At 46.8% G+C, this 16,385-nt stretch overlaps 1 protein-coding gene across 3 annotated transcripts in view; it reads left to right on the top strand.

The window, feature by feature from the left end:
* Nucleotides 1-16,385, top strand: part of EIF5 (eukaryotic translation initiation factor 5) — a 121,845-nt gene that overhangs the window by 35,643 nt on the left and 69,817 nt on the right. For all 3 annotated transcript variants that reach the window (XM_085626307.1, XM_085626308.1, XM_085626309.1), the window contains one exon: nt 4,894-5,005. In XM_085626307.1, the coding sequence (XP_085482433.1) occupies nt 4,894-5,005 (112 nt within the window). The remainder of the gene's footprint in view (nt 1-4,893; nt 5,006-16,385) is intronic.

Here is a 16,385-nt window from a genome sequence, read left to right as displayed (position 1 = left end):
TACCTCCTCATGATACTGAAGAAGAAGAAGAAATTCCTCAGGACAGGGAGGATGGTGAGATTCTCGATGATGGTGGCGATGCTGATGATGATGATGATGGTATGGCGGAGTGGGATAACTATCATGCCCAAACACCATCTCCCTCTCCGGTGCTACCTGGTGACTCACCACCTGTTGATATGCAAGTTCCACCAGTTAAGGGATAGGACAGCACTAACGTTCAAATTAACGAAGGATTATTTCCTGTACGATTTCAAAGATCAGCCTGTTAAACAAACACATACAATCCCTATAATCGAATTTATTGGGGAGGAAGGCAAAAAGATTATGGAGGCCTCATAGTCTTCCAGCACGGGTGCCTTGATTGGAGAAAAAGGTACAAATCACCATTAGGAGCACCAGCGTGCCTCACTGGTCAAGCGAAGCCAGATTCTGTAGTCACACAAGCAGAGCAACGCCGGGCTAGAAACCCTGCATCTACGATCACTGCACCACCTGATCGTGGTCGACGTCGTTTGGATGCCATAGGGTGAAAATTCTCTTCGATGGCTTCCACCATGGTGAGAGCGGCTAATGCTTTGGCCATCCTGGGTCGTTAGGACCGTCAAGTATGGGCGGATATGTCAACACTAGTTGAGCAACTGCCGGAACCGTCAAAGACCATGGCATATGACGAAGAAGAGGTTTTATTCGGAGATCAGGTGGATGAAGCTCTCCAATCGATAAAGAAAGATACAGATACTGCTCGCTCTCTGGGCACATTGCAATTTTGATAACAACCCTTTCGGGGTGCACGCGGACGCGGCACCTCTATTTTCGAAGAGGAATCAATCAATATCGACCTTATAACCAGGGTTCAAACCGATATTCCTCTAACCAACAGCAAACTTCTCGACAGCAGTCTTCCAAGACTTACAGAGGAAAATCCTCTTACAAGGGTTACACTCCTAAGAGACATGACTTCCATCAGTCCCAGAAAATTGGAGATCGAATCTATCGGTACTATTTTCAATGGTCCTCCATACAAGGAACCGTTGGGTTTTGGAAATTATAGCAAGAGGTCACACTTTGGAGTTCATCGAATTCCCTCCACCCACACCACCTACCGGACTGCCACCGGCTCATATCAAAGAACTGTTACAAGTTCAATTTCTATAACACAAGGGAGCCATAGGAGTAGTACCAAGATTTCAAAAGAGGGAAAGGATTTATTCCCGATTCTTCCTTATCACCAAAAGGAAGGGGGAATGGAAGCCCATTCTAGATCTGAGGGCTCTCAGCAGGTATCTAAAGAAACATTCTTTTCGTAGGCGAACGCATGTAGAGATCTTGCGATTATTTTCACAAGGAGATTTCATGGAAACAATCAACCTCCAAGATGCATATTTACATATCTCCATACTACGACAACATCGGAAATTTCTTCGTTTTCGAGTGGGTCGAGGGGATTTTCCAGTTCAAAGTTTACCATTCGGACTGCGCTCGGCCCCTCGAGGGTTTACAAGGGTGCTAGCCCCTGTGGTAGCGTCCTACGTTCCAGGGTGTTCAGATCTTTCCATTTCTGGACGACTATCTCCTAAAATCACAATCGAAAGTTCAACTTCTACAACACACACATCTTTGACAGGAGGTGGTTTCGCGCCTTAGGGCTCTCCATAAATACCACAAAGTCCCATCTACTGCCTTCTCATCGCACAGATTTTCTGGGAGCAACTTTAGACACAGTGTCAGCAAGGGCACTTCTCTCCCAAGACCGTCTTCAAAAAATTCTCCGACTGGTAACCCTTGTCAGATCAAAAAGACCCGTTTCTGTAAGAATATTGAAGTCCTTTCTGAAAATGGCGTCATCATGCATTGCATTGATCCCTCATTGCAGATTACAGACACGCCCCATCCAAGGAGTACTGGATGTCCAAGAACGCCAGGTTACAGGTTCTTTGAACGATGTTGTAAACGTCACAGATCGGATGAAGTTGGCGCAAAGGTGGTGGACGCAACTGTTAAATCTAACGGAAGGCATTTCTCTTCTGACAATGGTACCAGACATGACAATAACAGACGCCTCTCTGGAAGGATGGGGTGCTCATTTGGAGGTTTTTATCAATAAAAGGAAAATGGTCAATATGTCAAAAAAAAAAAAAAAAAAAAAACAAAAAAAAAAAAAAAAACCTGGCACTTCTACAGGTTGGATCTCATGGCTATATATTGCTGGCTCTCAAAGCTTTTCATCCTTTAATCCAAGGAGAATCAGTCCTGATACAGACAGACTATACAACCTGCATGCACTATATAAACAAGCAGGGCAGGATAAAATCTCCGAAACTGTCTCGACTAGCTCAGTCGATTTGGGATTGGTCTATCAACCATCGCATCACGATATGCAGCAGTTAATCGACCGGGGGTATCCAATATCCTGGCGGATTCCCTGAGCGGGTCCTCCTCATCGACCCATGAATGGGAGTTGCATCAACCAACTCTAGAGAGGATATTTCAACGATGGGGTCGCCCACAGCTGGATCTCTTTGCCACACTAGAGAACCGGAAATGCCGTGATTACGCAAGCTGGCTTCCCCACAAAAGATCTCTGGGCAATGCCTTTTGATGGACTGGTACGATCTGTTTGACTACGTTTTTTCTTTCCCCAATCCCACTCGTACCTCGAGTTTCTGTGGTAGATGCGGAGGCAACCTTGCCATCTACTTCTATAGCCCCCCGTTGGCCTCGGCAGGCATGGTTCTCAGAACTACTCCTATTGTCTCAATCCGAACCAATCATTCTACAGCCTCGTGCAGATCTACTCACGATGGACAAGGGGAAAATTGGTCATCCGAATCCCTCCTCACTGAGCTTATCAGCTTGGAACCTGAGCACTGTGAATTTGCCCATTTGGATACTCCACAGGACTGTAGAGACATTTTAGCTCAGGCGAGGGCTCCTTCTACGGTGAAAACGTACAAATTAAAGTGGAAAAGTGTTCCCCACTGGTGTGCATCTAATGGGGTGCACCCGTTTTCACTCCACACCAGAACAATTTTTACCGTTCTTCTTGCATTTAGCTAACTCCGGGTTTCTCTCATGCAACCTTTAGGGGTTTTTTCTGGCGGCAATTTTCCGTTTCCGTCAGGATGGTTCAACTTCCCTTTTGTTTCTTCAAGGATTATCCATCAATTCGTCTAGGGGTTATTTTGTAAATCTCCTCCATTGTGGCATCTGAACATCGTATTGGCTCAACTAATGAGACCACCGTACGAACCGATTCACAAGGTCGAGTTGTAGTATCTAACATGGAAGGTGGCTTTTCTTCAGGCGCTAACGTCTTCACGTCGCGTCCGTGACATTCATGCATTTACAATAAATCCACCTTTTTCCTACAGTTCAAACCAGATTCTGTAGTAGTGCGTACAGATCCAAATTTCTTGCTGAAGGTGCCTTCAGACGTTCATATTAACGAACCAGTGATTTTAAGAACTTTCTTTGCTATCCGCAAACTCCTACGGAGCAGAGATTACATTCCCTGGATGTGAAACTAGGTTTAACATTCTACATCAGCAGAACGGCTGCTTTACGAAGGATTGATCAACTATTTATAGTTTATGGACGCTTTCACAAAGGTCGTCCAGTGACGAAACCAACTATTGCACGTTAAGTTTCAGCTGCCATCGTCTTCTGCCATCAAAAGGCAAACAAGCCATTGCAGTCACCAGTGAGGGCTCACTCCACCAGAGCAATGTCTTCCTCAACTGCTTTATTTGCTGGAGTGCCTTTGCATCAGAGCTGCAGAGCAGCTACGTGGTCGAGCAGACACACGTTTACAAGACACTATTGCTTGACAACTTTAAACGAGGAGGATGCTGCAGTTGGGCAGGCAGTGCTTCGCAATCTTTTTTAAATAAGATGAGCCTCTTCCTTCCCTCCTCCATATTGTTTCCATTTATAATTGACATAATGATGCATTTATACTGTTACAGTTATTCAGTACTGTCATATGCATAAGAAGATTGATTGTCATTACAATTTCGAAGCTGTGTGATCATGGAAACAATGATATTGTTACTGCTAGCTATTCTATATTCAAGCATGTGAATCTATGAAAGACACCCCAATACTGGAGAAGAACAATTGTTACTTACCTGTAAACAGGTGGTTCTCCAGTATTGGTGTCTTTCATAGATTCACATGCGACCCTCCCTCCTCCCTTCAGAGGCTCTCTTCTCCTCATACACTCTGAGTCACTATGGTGCTACGAAAATCTGAGGTGAGGAGCTCTGAGGAGAAGGTTCTAGAGAGAAGCTGGCGCCTGATTGGCCGGAGTTCGGACTAACATAATGACAGAGATAGACTACGAATGTCTTTTTTTCTCTTTCCATGTATCTCTATGGAAATTTCTTATAGGGACATTCTTGATGTTATTACTTACTTATATCTCTGTTTTATATGATTACTTATGTATATATATATATATTATGGCTGTATATATTGCTATATTATTTACCGTGGGACTCCCACTCCGACGACGGGGAATATTCAAGCATGTGAATCTATGAAAGACACCAATACTGGAGAACCACCTGTTTACAGGTAAGTAACAATTGTTCATATATATATATATATATATATATATATATATATATATATATATATATATATATATATATATATATATATATATATATATATATTGATTGTTATAAATTGTTAAATTAACTGGTTTTACAAAAAAAAAAATTCCCAGGGAGCGATGGTTCTGATGTAGTTAATCCATGACAATTTATGGGTTTACGTTTTAAAAAAAAAACTGCTTGAACTTTAAATGTTTGCATATGGCATGTTAATGCAGATTAATATGAGCTAATTTAAAATCGTCTAACCTTAAATTGTCTTAATCTTTAACAGCATGTGAATCCTAAGAAGCAAACAATTGGTAACTCCTGCAAAGCCTGTGGTTACCGGGGTATGCTTGACACGAAACACAAACTCTGCACTTTCATTCTCAAAAACCCACCTGGTGAGTTTTGTCAAACTATTTTTTTCCCTTCTATTTCTCGGGTAGTTAATTTGAAACTATCTCTGGGTATTTTTGAGAGAGATTAAATCGCGATGTTTGCAACATGTAGATTACATACTAGCACTCATGACATAAAGAGGGTTTTTGGGAGGGGGGGGGGGAAGAGAGTTGTCCTAACCATTATGAAGGGTGGGGGGGGGGGGCTATAAGGTCCCTAAGATGCACAATGCACTTGGACACGGGCCACCTCCTTTGTTATCTGCCATCTGTGTCTGACATGAAGACCGGAATGTTATAAGAAGTCGAAAAACCGCTTCTGCATCTGAAAACGTCATATAGCTTGTGGTTATGAAAAATTCATAGCATCTTCCTCTGTAATTTAAATTTCCCTGTTAGCAAAACAGTCGGCAACCACCTGTGCCTATCGAGGGACTTCAAGGCTAACTGGGGTGCCAGGCTTTTAGCTGGATGTTCAAATCTGCCAAGAGTATGAAGGAAACCTCCCTCCTCGTTGCGGGGAAATGAATCTGCTGTCATTAAGCCTTCTGGCATTATTTGAGTTGAAATGGAGGAGCATAGCTGATCTTTGAGAATTTTATGCTACCAAAATAGTCAGTTTTTAGGGAAGCTAGGCTCCCTACGACTAGAACATGTTGCATGGCAAAGTCTAGTTCAATGCATCCCAAACGTTTTAGAACCATAACCCAGTTTTTCAGCTAAACTTTTTTTGTGACTCATCTAGCTTTAATTAACATGAGGCGGGAGTTGTAGTGGTGCTTTTCTTTTGGATTGCTTTTTTTAGTGTAACTAAAGCATTGTCTGGTAATACATTTCTATTAAAATGGCCACAAAATGTGCCTGCCAAATAGTTTTGCTGATAAACTATATTGCTCACAAATGTGTGCAAATTGGGTGTCAGTGAAGAATTTTAATTTATCACCGAATAGTGGCTTAAAGTCTTTGTTTCTATCGCAGTTAAGAATCGCCAAAAAAAGTACTTAAGTTCTGCTTTCCTTACTGCTGAATGTGTACAGTTAATTCACATCTTTTGTGTATTACGAAAAATGACATCCTTTAGCCTTTCTTTCACACTCCTTATACCCCTCAAGATTGTCACACAAATCATTTGACTATTGTTTCTCCGACTGCAAAGTGAGAGGAGTTTAAAGAAAAATAAGCAGCCATTTGTCTGAAAGCATATCCGCAATCTGACCTAGGTAGCTAAAGCTCCGCAAATGTGACAAGATCAATAAAGAATTTAAAGGCTTCTTTATTGCTTGGACTTTCGTGCCCACCTAAAAATCTAGTTGCGGCCTACAGTTTAATGAACAACTATCAGTGTTTCCCAATGTGCCAGATTACTGATGGATCCTTAGTGTCAATACAGGATCTAATGCAGTGCATGTTTTACCTCAGTCACTTCTGGGATGCACTGCATATTTGCAAAACGGAGTTCAACAACATACTTTACTCCTACTGGCACTTTGAAAGTAGACTGGCTGAAGAACACCCCACCTAGAGGTCCTAGTGGCATGTTGCAACTGTATTTTGGTACCAACTTACGGTAAGGGGGCTCATCCTTTTCTTATTTCTTTTATGTGGACCAATTTCACGCTTTTCAAAAAGTGGTCTTGGTTGCGTGTGTGTGTAGATGTGTAGATGTGTGTGTGTGTATGTATGTGTGTGTGTATATATATATATATATATATATTTACACACACTGAAAAAACGATAGGTTTCAGGGGCGTTATAGTTAGCTGGACATTTCCCTCATACAAAACCCTAGAAATTCCCCTGTTATAGTTAGTTCAGATAACTATAACTCGCGCCCCCGCAATGCACTGCTGATGACGTCACATATTACATCACTGATGACATGGTCAGTGACATCACTGATATCATCCAGTGAGTATGTTTCTGTACAGTTTTAATGTTTTATATATATATAATATAGGGAAAGGCCTGTTGAAGAATGAGTGGGTGTACAAGTGTGTGAATGGATGATTTTCTAGGTGCGTAACTGACTATATGTGAGTCATTAAATGTATCTTACTGCAGACTAGTGACTAAACTGTGTGAATGTCTGTAGGTGTCTGTGTGTTGGTGTATAAGTGGCTGCATGGTTTTGTGAATAGCTATGAGTGTCTTTATGGGTTATTGATTGGTTGTCTGAGTATCTGTATGGGTGCCTGAGTTTGTGTGGGTAGGGTGTGTGTGACTGCATAGATGTGAGTGGGTGTTTCTATGGGTGCATGGTTTTAAAAGTGCAACTGTGATGGACTGTATGGTTGGGTGAGTGTATGTATGGGTGTGTTAGTGATTGAATGTATATCTCAGTTGTACATGTGTCAGTAACTACATATGTGAAACGCAGTGTATGTGTGTAAGAGTATATAACTATGTGAGTGATTGCGGGAGTGGCTGTATGGATGAGTGTGTGCTTGTATTAGTAATTGTATAAGAGCGTCAGAATTTGTTAGTATTTTTATGAGTAAGTGAACTTGTGTGTTTAACTGTATAGGTGAGTAAATTGGACTGTTTAATTATTTGCATGACTGACTAGGTGTGTCAGCCTCAATGGATGATTGGCGGTGTGAGTGTCTATATAGGTGTATAAATGCATATGATAGTCTTGTACGGAGTGACTAAGTATGAGTGACTACAGGTGAGCGAGTGGAGATGTATGTAGACCTAAGAGTCAGCCTCACTACTTGAGGGAGGGGCGCAAGGTGCTTCGCTGAAGAAAAAGGAAGAGGGAGGTTAAATTCCCAAAATGGTGGTTCCAACTGTCACCTCAGCATCTGGGCCATGACTGCCATGATAGGTTCCGGAACCTTCTGGGCCCCTCTGGCCAGTCAGGCCCCAGGTGATAAATAGAGGTGGCAGGAGGGCGGCTATTTTGTGTTTTTGGGACGAGCTGTGAGGTAGTCAGGAGTAAGGCACCTGTGTGAGGAGGTGGCTGCGCTGGGTAGGGGAGTGACGGGTCTTTGGGTCTGCGCGTCTTCCAGAGTCAGCTGATACCACCCTCCACCTTCTGACCGGTCCCTGAACACAGCCAAAGACTTTGGGGGTCATCGTTTTCCTGAGAAGCCTCCAAGTAGTCAGAATCCCTGAAGGTCTGGACCCAGGGGAGAACCGCCATCTGGACCTACCTTTCTCTCACCCCTGTCGTGGCCTGGGAATTTCTAGTCGAATTGGCCCTAGCGACTGTCCACTGTCCCTAACCACAGGGGAGGGGCCCGGGGCCTATCGCGTCGAGGTTGGCTGGCTTTCCCATCGGCTCTGGGGTGAACCCTGCCCCCTTAATTTCAGCTCCCCCAGCAGGAGTCCTGGCCTGGAGTACTCGCCGCCGCAGCCCCGGGGTTGAGAGATTGCCTAGGATCGCCGGGGAGTGGCCTGTGATCACCGGGAGGCCTGGGGAAGTATTGGGACTCCGTGGTGTGGGCCTGCGAGCAGCCGCCGCGTCACACAGCTGAGGAGAAATTGCAGTGGGGAAGTATCGGAACTCCGTGGCGCGTCCCACAGCTGAGGAGAGCTTGCAGTCCGGAAGCCAGGGACGTGACAGGCCGTGGAGCTGCCGTCCTGGTATCGCGTGTGAGGGGCCGAAGTCCCGCGCGTTGTCGCCTGAAGGGATTGAAGGCCGCGCCCCCGCAAGCCGCGCTGCTTCTGGCGGCTGCGCCTCCCAGATGACGCGGAGTAGATCAAGTCGGCGCCTGGCCTGCGGAGTCCTCTAGGGAGTTAGACCAGCGGACTGTTGGAAGCGGAAGAGCGAGGCTCCCACTAGCGGAGGGGCCCCACCAGTCAGGTAGCCCTCGGGGAGGTGGTCTGTGGGTGTGCCCTGGGACTCGCGCCGCCCCCCCCCCCCCCTGTAAGAGATCTTCATGGTCGCGTGGGGAGCCTCGTCGGTCTGGAGGAAGTGAACTCAATCTCAGGATCTGCTGGACTTCCAGAGGGGAGGACACCGTGGATAAACAGTAAGCCGGGCCTAGAAGGAAGGGGGGAGAGCCCAGGGGAGTTCTGGAGAGTACGCAGTTACGGACAGGTGATGTCCGGTCATACCTAATTGCCGGTCCCTGGGGGAAGCCAGGTCCTAGGATAATGAAACTGGTACACTAACAACCACCCAGGAGATTGAAGTCGACGTAGTTGAAGCTTAAGTATAGTGTTAGTAATAGCCGTTCATCCCTAGTAACAGCAAGAGTTTATGTAGAATGCCTAAATGTAATGAATTAATGTCTAGTGCTGAAGTAATTAACATGTACACTGCCTAGGGGTCACCGAATGATTGCTAGTCGCAGAGAGCATCCCTAGCTTAGCACCTAAAAGTAATAGAGTGATTATTGACAACGTAAGGTCCAAAAAGTATAGCAGTTAAGGAAACCATCTGTCGGAATAGCATTGAGTAGTCGGTGAGGATTTTAATTTTCCCTCCAGAGCCAAGGCGCAGGGTGGAAAATACAGGGAGTGTTTAATTTGCTATGCTAGGATTAAATCAAAGGAACTGCATTGACAAATAATGTTTATCCTGAAATGAACTGGAATGTTTATCCTGTAAGGTCATGAAATGTTGAACCTGAAATGTAAGGAAATGTTTTGTCCTGAAAGGGGAAAGTGAGTTTCCCCGTTTGAGAAGACAAGATAAAGACTTCAAGTAATCTTTAAATTTAATCGGTGTAGTGTCCTTTTTTTAAGTGGTGGTGCGTTAAATTGTGAGCAGGGTGTGATGCAAGCACGAGGCGCTATGAGGGGATAAAAGCCTGTTGGCATGAGCCAAGCTACCTTTAGGACGTTAGGTCCAACAGTGGGTATGTAGTTATTGGTATTGGAGTATCTATGGTTTTCAAAATGGCCGTAGTAATTTTGAGCCAGTGTATCAAAGGTTATATTAGGGTGTGAGAAGATGCACTAATTTATCACATGGATGTCATCAGTGATGTCACTGACCATGTCATGAGTGATGTAATTTGTGACGTCATCAGCAGTGCATTGCGGGGGCGCGAGTTATAGTTGGCTGAACTAACTATAACAGGGGAATTTCTAGGGTTTTGTACGAGGAAATCTCTTCTGCCTCTAATCCCTGGCAGCAGCCCGGAACCGCGAACCCAGCACACTCTGCACCAAGCCTGGCCAGTGCCGGAGTGGACAAAGACCACGAGGACGACCCCACGGCGACTGACCCAGAGTCCGCACCCAAGGACCTCCCTCGACACTACTGAAGGAGCCTGCAGCCTCAGAACAAGGTGCCCCCCCAACCGCGATAAACAGAGGGTAAGATTTCCCAACACCAAAAGGCACCCCTGCACGCGGCGCCCCCTGTGCTCAATCCCGGGGTACCTACCTATCCTCCAACTACCCAACTTACCTCTCGAAGTGGTGGTGGCACCTGAATAATCCTCGTCCCCGAGCTTGCAGTCTTTTTCCAAACCGGAGATTTCCCATTGAAATCAATTGAGCGCCCGAAGGCTCAAAAGCACCCTGCACCCAGCCGCCCGAGTGGCCCTGGCAGTGAAACCTATACACCTACCTACTTCCCCACTTGCCCTGAGTAAGTGACAAGGAGACCAGCTCCCACAGCCGCGTGGCTTGCCAGTCAGCAGCCACCAACCAAGGCCCCCCTATCCCTCATAGGATAACATTGGGCCTAACTCACTCTGCACCCGGCCGCCCTAGAGTCGCTGAGGGTGAACCAACTGTACCTACCTGACCCTGGGGGACCCCTGAGTCTATGCCCAGAACCTCAACGCTGCCAGGCGAGTACTTACCTTTAAACCGATTTTCTTCATAGGGTAACAATGACTGGCTTTTTCCTGAAATTTCTTCTAAGTGTGGACTCTTCAAATCTTAAATTCACCAAAAATCAGCCGACTAACGAAAACGAAATTACTCACCTGCTCTTAGGTGAGCTCCCAGTGCTGGATTTTGGTGCCCAGCACTGACTCTGAAAAATATTCACAACTGTACTTCCAGTAACCCAATTTTCTCCCATAGGAAATCATTGACTGTTTTTCTGTGCAATTTCTTCTAAGTGTCAATTTCTGCAATCTTTAAATATTCTTTAAAAATCGTATAATATCTGAAAACGTAATTACTTGCCTGTTTTGGATAAAGGTCCCAGTACTGAGTCTTGGTACCCAGTACTGGATTACAAAAGTAACTAGAACATACTATACCTGTAACTTGCATTTTCTGCCATAGGGAATCATTGACTGTTATCTATGAAATATTTTCTAAGTGTCAACTTTTAAAATGGCGAAATATTGTTTAAAAATGATCACCGTAATTAAGTCTACTTTCATCACTTGATTCTAAGTACTGACCCAGGAATTCTAAGTACTGACCCAGGACTGAATCTAGGATCCAGTCCTGGAATTCCAAAAGTAATCCTAAAAGTAATCTGTGGCAAATAACATGAACCTTCCATTGAACTCAATGCATTATTGTGTTTAAAATAGTGTTGCCTATTGCAACCACTTGTAACTGTTTACAAAAGTCAATTGCATATTGCAAAAGTATTTATATAAAGCATCTCATTCTGAGAAAGTATATTTTAATTCCAATTGTTGGTTCTAAAATAAAACAAGCATATATTTTTTTTCATATATAAACCATTGGCCTAGAGTTCAGTTATGGAGTGTGTGAGACCATTTGCTGGCTGAGTGTGTACAACAAATGTTTTACACTGTCCTCTGATACTGCCTTACTGCTCGACCAAGCTACCACTTTAGAGAGTAAGGTTCTATCTAACTTTAGCCTCTGTCAAACCCTTGGGGACTGTGGACTCTGTACACTCTGTACCTATTAAGGAACAGTATGTTCGAGGCATATGAGCTGCAGATTGTACACTTAGCATAGGTCGCCATCTGGTGTTGGGCCCGGATGTTTGCAGTTAGTTTTTCTTCTTGGACAGTCTTTGGAAGTCACGAGTTTGGTGACTCCTCCTTCGGTCCGTACTGCGCATGGGCTTCGGCTCCATCCTCAGATTGTTTTTTTCCGCCATCGGGCTCGGATGTGATACTTCGTGCTCCGGCTTCGAACTTCTACGGTTCCAGCCTCGACGGAAAATCCTCGATTCTTCGAGTTCCTTCATCTCTCGAAGCGGCACTTTCTCCATCCCGTACATAGACACCGGCCTTCGGGCCCTCCGCGACTCCGGTCCCGGCCGATGGAAAGGACTCCGTTCAAAAAGTGCCCAAAATGTGGGTCTAAATTTCCCCACACCGACCTCCATCAGGTGTGTAACCTTTGCCTCTCTCCGGAACACGAGGCTAGAGACTGCCCCGCCTGCAAGTCTTTTCGATCGAAGACCACCATCCGAGATCGAAGTGCTCGACGCACCATGGCGCACTCATCCTCTGCAGCTCCACCGGACATCTTCGGAGACGACGCCGAAGCTTCGGGGCAAACACACACTGAGCAGGAGGAAGACGTCGTCAGCGCTTCCGAGGCCGACGACTCCGACGACTCCGACGTGGAGGACGTTACACCAGCGCAGCGGGCCGTGAGTACTATGCCCCCTCCCACCCCCGCGCCGAAAACCAAAGAGACTCAGGTTACTCCCTCGCCTGCCGGCCTGGGCAAAACCAAAACTTCGATCACCCCACCTTCGGGCCCGGTGTCGAAGCACCCAAAGTCTCATGGCAGCTCGGGATCGAGCCAGCCGACACCCGGTGCCGAAAAACAGCATCCGGCACCGAAGACTGCAAAATCCAGCTCGACTCCGAAACCACCGGTGCCGAAGCCTGGACACTCGGTGCCGACCAAACACAAACACAAATCTGTCGGCACCGACGCTCCGGCGCCGAAACATCATTCGACGCCGAAACACCCGGAGACCTCAAAAAAGCATGGCGCACACAGACCATCGAAACCCCCGGTTCCGAAATCACCGGTGCCGACAGACGACTCGACACCGTTGGCTCTGTTTACACCAGACCCTTTACAAAAGACTTTGTCCAAAGATCCAAAGACTGGGCTTTTGACTTTAACTACCAAGAAAAGACGCCTTGATGCTCCGGCTCCTCCTCCTCCTCCACCCAAAAGGAAGGACTCTGCTACTTCTCCCCTCAGGGTGCCCTCCCCACCACCGCCTCCCCTACCCCCTCCACCTCCTCCACCTCACAGGTCTCCGCCACCTTTACCTCACTACGATCCGGCCCCATCCCCAGATCCGGATCATGGGGACCCGGACAATTACCCGGCGGACGCCCCAATGGATCCCACTCCACCAGGGACCCCAGATCCATGGGAGGATTACAATAACCCTGATATACCCAATGTACCTCAGGACGACCTATACCCATCAAGGCCGTCTCCTCCAGAGGACTCCTTAGGGTTTCATCATTTAGTGCAGAGAGCAGCACACTACCATGGGGTGGACATGCACAGTGAACCAGTAGAAGAAGACTTCCTACTGGATACATTTGATATACAAGACAAATCTACTTCCATTTTACCCATGCTTAAGGGTGTCACCAAGCACGCTACAGAGGTGTTCAAAGACCCTGTCAGAGCCAGAGTACTGAACCCTAGAATAGAGAAGAAGTACAAGGCGGCACCCACAGACCCTGCTTACATCAAGGGCCCTGCTCCCCTAGATTCCCTAGTTGTCTCCACAGCTAGAAAGCGGGCTAACTCCCAATCCTCAGGAGATGCCCCACCGCCAGACAAGGAATCTAAACTTCTGGACGCGTCTGGTAAACGCACCGCCTCCCAAGCTGCAAACATGTGGCGCATTGCAAACACACAAGCACTGCTTGCGCGATATGATAGAGCACACTATGACGAACTAGAGGCTCTTATGCAGCACCTTCCAGAAAAATACAAGCACAAGGCTCATGACCTCATACAGGAGGGTAAACTAATTACAAACACCTCCATTAAGTGTGCCCTCGATGCAGCCGACACTGCTTCTAGGGCCATAAATACCAGTGTCCTGCTTCGCCGCCACGCCTGGCTCAGGATCTCAGGGTTCAAGCCTGAAGTCCAGGCATCCATACTCAATCACCCCTTTGACCAGGAAACACTCTTTGGGCCAAAGGTAGACGAAGCGCTCAAAGATGAAGAAAGACACAGACACAGCAAAGTCTATGGGGGCACTCCAAACACAAGCCTCCAAACGTCCCTTTCGACGCTCGTCCTTTCGTGGCACAGGCAGAGGCTCCTCCACCGATAACGCCTCTACCTCCTACAAGTCCCCTCCTCAAAATACCTTTTCAAAGGGCAATCAGAGAGGTGGTTACAGGGGTAACAACAATAAGGGCAGGGGCAAAACCAACAACACCCGTTCTGCCACCCCCCCCCCCCCGCACAATGACTCCCCTCCGCTCCCCCCAGACCATTCCACTCCGGTCGGGGGCAGACTACAAAACTTTATCCACGTGTGGGAGTCCATAACATCGGACAAATGGGTGACCCAAATCATTCGGTCAGGGTACTGTCTAGAGCTAACATCTACCCCACCCAATATCCCACCAAGGCACCGTCCAATGTCTCAAGAACATTCCACACTGCTCAAACAAGAGGTACTTTCACTCCTGCAAAAACATGCTATAGAGCAGGTCCCCGTCAACCAACGAAATCTAGGGGTCTACTCTCTATATTTCTTAATACCAAAGAGAGACGAGACCCTCAGACCCATTCTGGACCTCCGGCCTCTAAATGCCTACATACACTCAGACCATTTTCACATGGTCACTCTACAACAAGTCCTCCCACTCCTCTGCAAGGGAGACTTTCTCACAACCTTGGATCTGAAAGACGCATACTTTCACATTCCAATACACCCCTCTCACAGGAAATACCTCAGGTTCGTGGTGGACGGGCAACATTACCAATTCACGGTTCTCCCCTTCGGGGTCACCACTGCACCACGAGTGTTTACCAAATGCCTAGCAGTAGTAGCAGCACACCTCAGACGTCAACACATTCACGTCTTCCCTTACTTAGACGACTGGCTGATAAAAGCCACGTCCTACCACCAATGTGTGCAACATACAAACAGCACCATCCAACTGCTCCACCAGCTAGGCTTCACGGTGAACTACCAAAAGTCCCACCTCATACCATCTCACACAAAGCAATATCTCGGGGCCACTATAGACACCTCCAAAGGTATTGCCTATCCAAACTCAGCCAGAATCACAAGCATTCAAGCCTTACGCAAAACATTCCTTCCCCAACACTCTCTTCCAGCAAGAGTGTTCATGAAGCTCATAGGAATGATGGCGTCTTGCATATTTATAGTGCCCCATGCAAGACTCCACATGCGTCCACTTCAAGAGTGCCTAGCACAACAGTGGAACCAGGCCCAGGGTCAGCTGACGGATCTGGTGTTGGTGGACGGCCGCACACATCACTCTCTGCAGTGGTGGAACACCACAAACCTTTCCAAAGGACGGCCGTTCCTGGACCCGGTTCCTCAGGTGATTCTAACAGCGGACGCATCTCTCTCCGGCTGGGGAGCGCACCTCCTACACCTCACAATGCAAGGTCTATGGACGCCACAGCAAAAATCGCTCCACATCAACCATCTGGAGCTCTTGGCGATCTTTCTAGCCCTAAAATCTTTCCAAAAACAAATTTCGGGCAAAGCAGTCCTCATTCGCACAGACAACATGACTGCGATGTATTATATACAAAAACAGGGGGGGACACACTCTCCCCAGCTCTCCCGCTTAGCCCAGAGCATATGGAGATGGGCAATTCCCCAAAACATCTTTCTCCTGGCACAGCACGTTCCAGGAGTACAAAACACCATAGCAGATCTGCTCAGCAGACAAACGCAACAACTACACGAATGGGAACTGCATCCACAAGTTCTTCACCCATTCTTCAAACAGTGGGGGCATCCTCAAATAGACCTCTTCGCCACCCACGAAAACAAAAAATGCCCAAGCTTCGCCGCCAGATACCCACACCCATTGTCCAAGGGCAATGCGATATGGATGAACTGGTCAGGCAGATTTGCATACGCCTTTCCACCTCTCCCACTAATTCCATTAGTGGTCAGGAAGCTACAACAGCACTCCCTCACACTCATTCTGGTAGCTCCAACGTGGGCCAGGCAGCCGTGGTACACCACGCTACTACAACTATCAGTGGTACCACATCAAAAACTGCACCTTTCCCCATGCCTCCTAACCCAGAACCATGGAGAAATCAGGCACCCGGACCCAGCTCAGCTCAACCTGGCGATCTGGCTCCTGAAATCTTAGAATTCGGATACCTTAACCTTCCCCCTGATTGCATGAACATCATCATGGAAGCCAGACGTCCTACCACTAGAGCATGCTATGCCGCAAAGTGGAAAAGATTTGTAATTTACTGCCGTAACAATACAATCAACCCCCTAGATGCATCCATACAGCACATCATATGCTAT

Source organism: Triturus cristatus, chromosome 9, assembly GCF_964204655.1.
Source record: "Triturus cristatus chromosome 9, aTriCri1.1, whole genome shotgun sequence".
Taxonomy (NCBI): Eukaryota; Metazoa; Chordata; class Amphibia; order Caudata; family Salamandridae; genus Triturus; species Triturus cristatus.
This window is presented reverse-complemented; position numbering and strand designations above follow the sequence as displayed.